The sequence below is a fragment of the Pyrus communis genome, chromosome 1, assembly GCF_963583255.1.
Source record: "Pyrus communis chromosome 1, drPyrComm1.1, whole genome shotgun sequence".
In the NCBI taxonomy this organism is placed as follows: domain Eukaryota; kingdom Viridiplantae; phylum Streptophyta; class Magnoliopsida; order Rosales; family Rosaceae; genus Pyrus; species Pyrus communis.
In genome coordinates this window covers 1,804,449-1,808,095 of record NC_084803.1, presented here as the reverse complement: position 1 = coordinate 1,808,095, position 3,647 = coordinate 1,804,449, and the positions used below count along the sequence as shown (strand labels likewise).

At 38.8% G+C, this 3,647-nt stretch overlaps 1 protein-coding gene across 1 annotated transcript; it reads right to left on the bottom strand.

Annotated features, from left to right (window-relative positions):
* Positions 1 to 1,394: 1,394 nt before the first annotated feature.
* On the bottom strand, positions 1,395 to 3,399 carry LOC137717577 (calcium uniporter protein 4, mitochondrial-like). The gene is made up of 2 exons (XM_068456990.1): positions 2,672 to 3,399; positions 1,395 to 2,146 (listed from the first exon to the last, which is right to left on the bottom strand). Exons 1-2 carry the CDS (start codon positions 3,245 to 3,247, stop codon positions 1,679 to 1,681), a joined length of 1,044 nt encoding a protein of 347 aa, XP_068313091.1. The 5' UTR covers positions 3,248 to 3,399; the 3' UTR covers positions 1,395 to 1,678.
* Positions 3,400 to 3,647: the final 248 nt, after the last annotated feature.

Sequence of the window (3,647 nt, the reverse complement as noted above, 5' to 3'; positions counted from 1 at the left end):
AAAAAAAGAAAAAAGAAATAAAAACAATATGGTGTCCACATTGGGGGTATAAATTAAAGTTTAAGGGGAAATTGATCAATTATGAAAGTTCAGGTGCTAATTGGCTAAAATTAAAATTCAGAGTGGAAATTAGCCAATTATAAAAATTAAAGTTCATAGAAGAAAATGACTGCTCCTTACTAGTTCAGGAGGAGAAATCGACAAATACCTATAAATTTTAAGGTGTTGTTTAATGTCTAAGATTGTATTGGATAGGATAATTACTTGCTACAACTTTTTAAATTTTGTTCAAGTATTGTAAAGAAATGTTTGTAGAGTCACTTTATTACTCTACAAGTGTCAATTGAAACTTGGGTCCCCAATTCGGTGACTAGCTTTGTGGAGGCTTGTAGAGAATTTGTTTTTAACGTGGCTTCTACATTTATGTTGAAGAAAGGAGTTGCCGAGTTTGTAGGAGTTGATCTGTATAAACTAGCCAAAATCGTCGTCAACCATCAAAGGTGGATGAAGGTTGATCAAAAGGCGGTGAAGATTATCTGTACGGACAAATAACACAAAGATAATTACCGATGCTTGGAGAGAATCTAACCTACAACTGCGGATAAACTTATGTTTTCGTATATCTCGCATCATATAACTGAAATATAAAAAGAATGAGATTTATCGTATAAGACAACTAGACAAGCAAGAATCTCCTAAAAATTAAGACATCGGTATATAATTTGTACCTTGTAAACTCGGAAACCAACATTATATACGTGGTCGGACGAAATTTTGGAATAATATTTTCCAGTAGACAAGTACCCTTCTTTAACCACTTGACAATAGTTTTGGTATTTTTAAACGGTGTGTGGCTCAAGAGGCACCTGTCACATTGTTTAATAAAGGAAATGGGACTTAGATTTGTTATCAGATTGCATTATTTTTTTATTAATATGGGATTTTTTCTAGACAATCTTTGATACTTTTTTTTGTGAAGATCACTTCGTAATGTATTTTAACAATTTGAACCCCTTATGTTTTAAATCTTCTCTCAAAAGTATTCAAATTTAAAACTACGGGATCGTCAAATTAAGTGTTTAGGGTTTCTTATAGAACCGTTTTAGTCCATTTTATTTGCTACAAATGAATGTTTTAATGATTTTAAATTTGTCTTTTTTTTTTTTTTTTTTTTTTTTTTTGCAAGGAATATCTATGAATGATGTCTTAAAAGATAGATGGTTTGAATCACTAAACTACATTACAGAGTGCGCGTCACAAAAACGTATGCCAAAAGTTACGTAAAAAAAGTGATACCAAGGATCTGATCCGTTAAATATATGTAAATATCTTAACTAAATATCCTAAATATCATGTTTTGCGCAACAATTAACAAGTCGCTTTTAACTGAAACATAACAAAGTTGTTTTAACATTCAACTAGGCAATTTACTGTACACATGGAAGGATGACAACCGAACCTCATTACAAGATTCCGAGTTTACCATCGCCGGACGAAAGTTTCGTCATCGGCCCTACATCGGTTTTTGGTTCAACAGTTCTTAAAAAGTCCAAACATGTCCGAACCACAATTTCTAATCCAAGGCCAACTGATTTGCTTGCTCAATCGACCATTACTCTTTGAACTCAAAATTTGTTTGATTTTTAAGTCTAATGGAAGTTTTATTGACCTAGGCCTACTACGATGATACCATAACCATCCCTTCTTCGTGGCGAAACGACGCCGGATGATCCGAATTCGGATAAAACACTTTTCGGAGCTGGTTGTACTTTTCAACATCGAACTTTTGAGCCTCCATGAGCCGCCGTTGCTTGGCCATGAAGCGACGGTGGAAGAACCCGTTGAAGGTGGGCTCGGTCGATGTCCGGAGGAAAAAGGCGTAGCCCAAGGCGAAGTCGATGGAGGAGACGAAGAAGCAAATGGGCTCCATCACATCCCAGCTCAGTTCCCAGAAAGTGAGCCTCATGGCCCCGATCGTCTGAAATAACAAAAAGCCCAGCCCACAGTAGAGCTCCCCACGGACCAGGGCCCTGGCTTTTTGGTCAATTACCATCTTTTGAGTTTCCATCTGCTGCAGCTCTTTTCTTCTTGGATCGTTCACGGTGGGCATGGTTTGTGAGATTATGCTCTCCACTGATTTTGCCACCTGTACATAAAACGACAAAGTTTTGTCAGACATAAACCATAAAGAAAACAACATCCATGCGGAGATGATAAGACAAATGAATCATGCATTTCATAATTCATCGCCATACGGTATATTAAGTGTCAAAATTCGTCACATAAATGAAGTATTTATCTAATTATATTATTATACTTTATGTATCAAATCGTATTCTCAACATCCTAAAAAATCTTTCTGAATTTAAGATGATATCTTTTTATTTTTTTTCTAAATTTTTTTTATTTTCTTTGTCCTCTAAAACAATACCATGCTCTCGTTACATGGAAGTTTTTTTCACACATGTGAAACGGCCAGCGATAATGAAGGTTCCTTAACCCTCCACCTCGAGGGTGATGAAAATTTAATTCCAAACACCTAAGTAAACACCCAAATTCCCCGGTTTCAGGGTACTCAAGGTCAAATTCGTAATTTTACAGATCAAAAACAACAACAGAGAGAATCTACGGAAAAAATATTCAATGACGTGGCGGGAGAATAAGAAGTTACCTGCTCCGGTCGGAGAAACACCGCGTTTCCCAAAATGATGACGTTTCCGGACTCGTCCATCATCTTCGCGAACTCAGCACCTTCCTCTTCGCTCCCGCAGCCTTCGACGCAGATCCGAACGAGCTCCGATCGCGAAATGGAACTCTCCGGAATCTCCCTCAGCTTTGCCTTCAGCTTCTCCACCTGAGAAAGCCTCAGAATCTTCTTAGCGTCGCTGACCGAGATTCCGTACGGCAGCTCGGCGTTGGGGGCCCGATCTGGCGGTGGAGGGTTGATACCGCCAAGACGGAGCCGATCAGCGCTAATGTTGATGCTTCTCAGCTTTTCCCGGAGTTTCTCCCCGACCGGAACGGTGAGGAAATCCGGGAGCTTGGCTGCCGACTGTCTGTGTAGGAATCGCCGGAAAAATCCTTTCCAGGGGGTGTCCGTGGAGGTCGGATACTCCCTGTGGATATTCGCCTGGGCGGCATTCGGGGGCACGATGGTTTGGTGATCCGTAATCACCGACGGTGGTGGCGTTAGGGACACTCTGGTGGCGCCAAATGCGCGCTTAGCAAGCGCTTGACGGAGCGCCATGGATGAGTGAGAAAGTAGGGGGAAAGGGAGAGCTCAGACGGTGAGTGTGTATAACGCTCTCTCTTGAGTGTTGAGCCGTTGGAGTTGAGAAGTTGTTAATTTATAGGCCAAGTGTCCGACGGAAGCGGAACTTGTTGGAAGATTGACGGTAATGTTTTGGGGAACTTTATTTTTTATTTTACTTTTTTTTGCATTATCATTTTCTTTTATCAGAATTTTTTTTAGTTTTGTAATTTTATGATTATCTATTTAATACATAGATCGTTTAGTCGTCCATATGTATTAAATCAATCAACACTTTTGGTAGTAAGTAATATCCTCATGATGAACTGTTCACTTATTTTATACATTAACTTAAAGATTTAAAATTTGAATAATTTTTTACAGATAAAATCTTTAG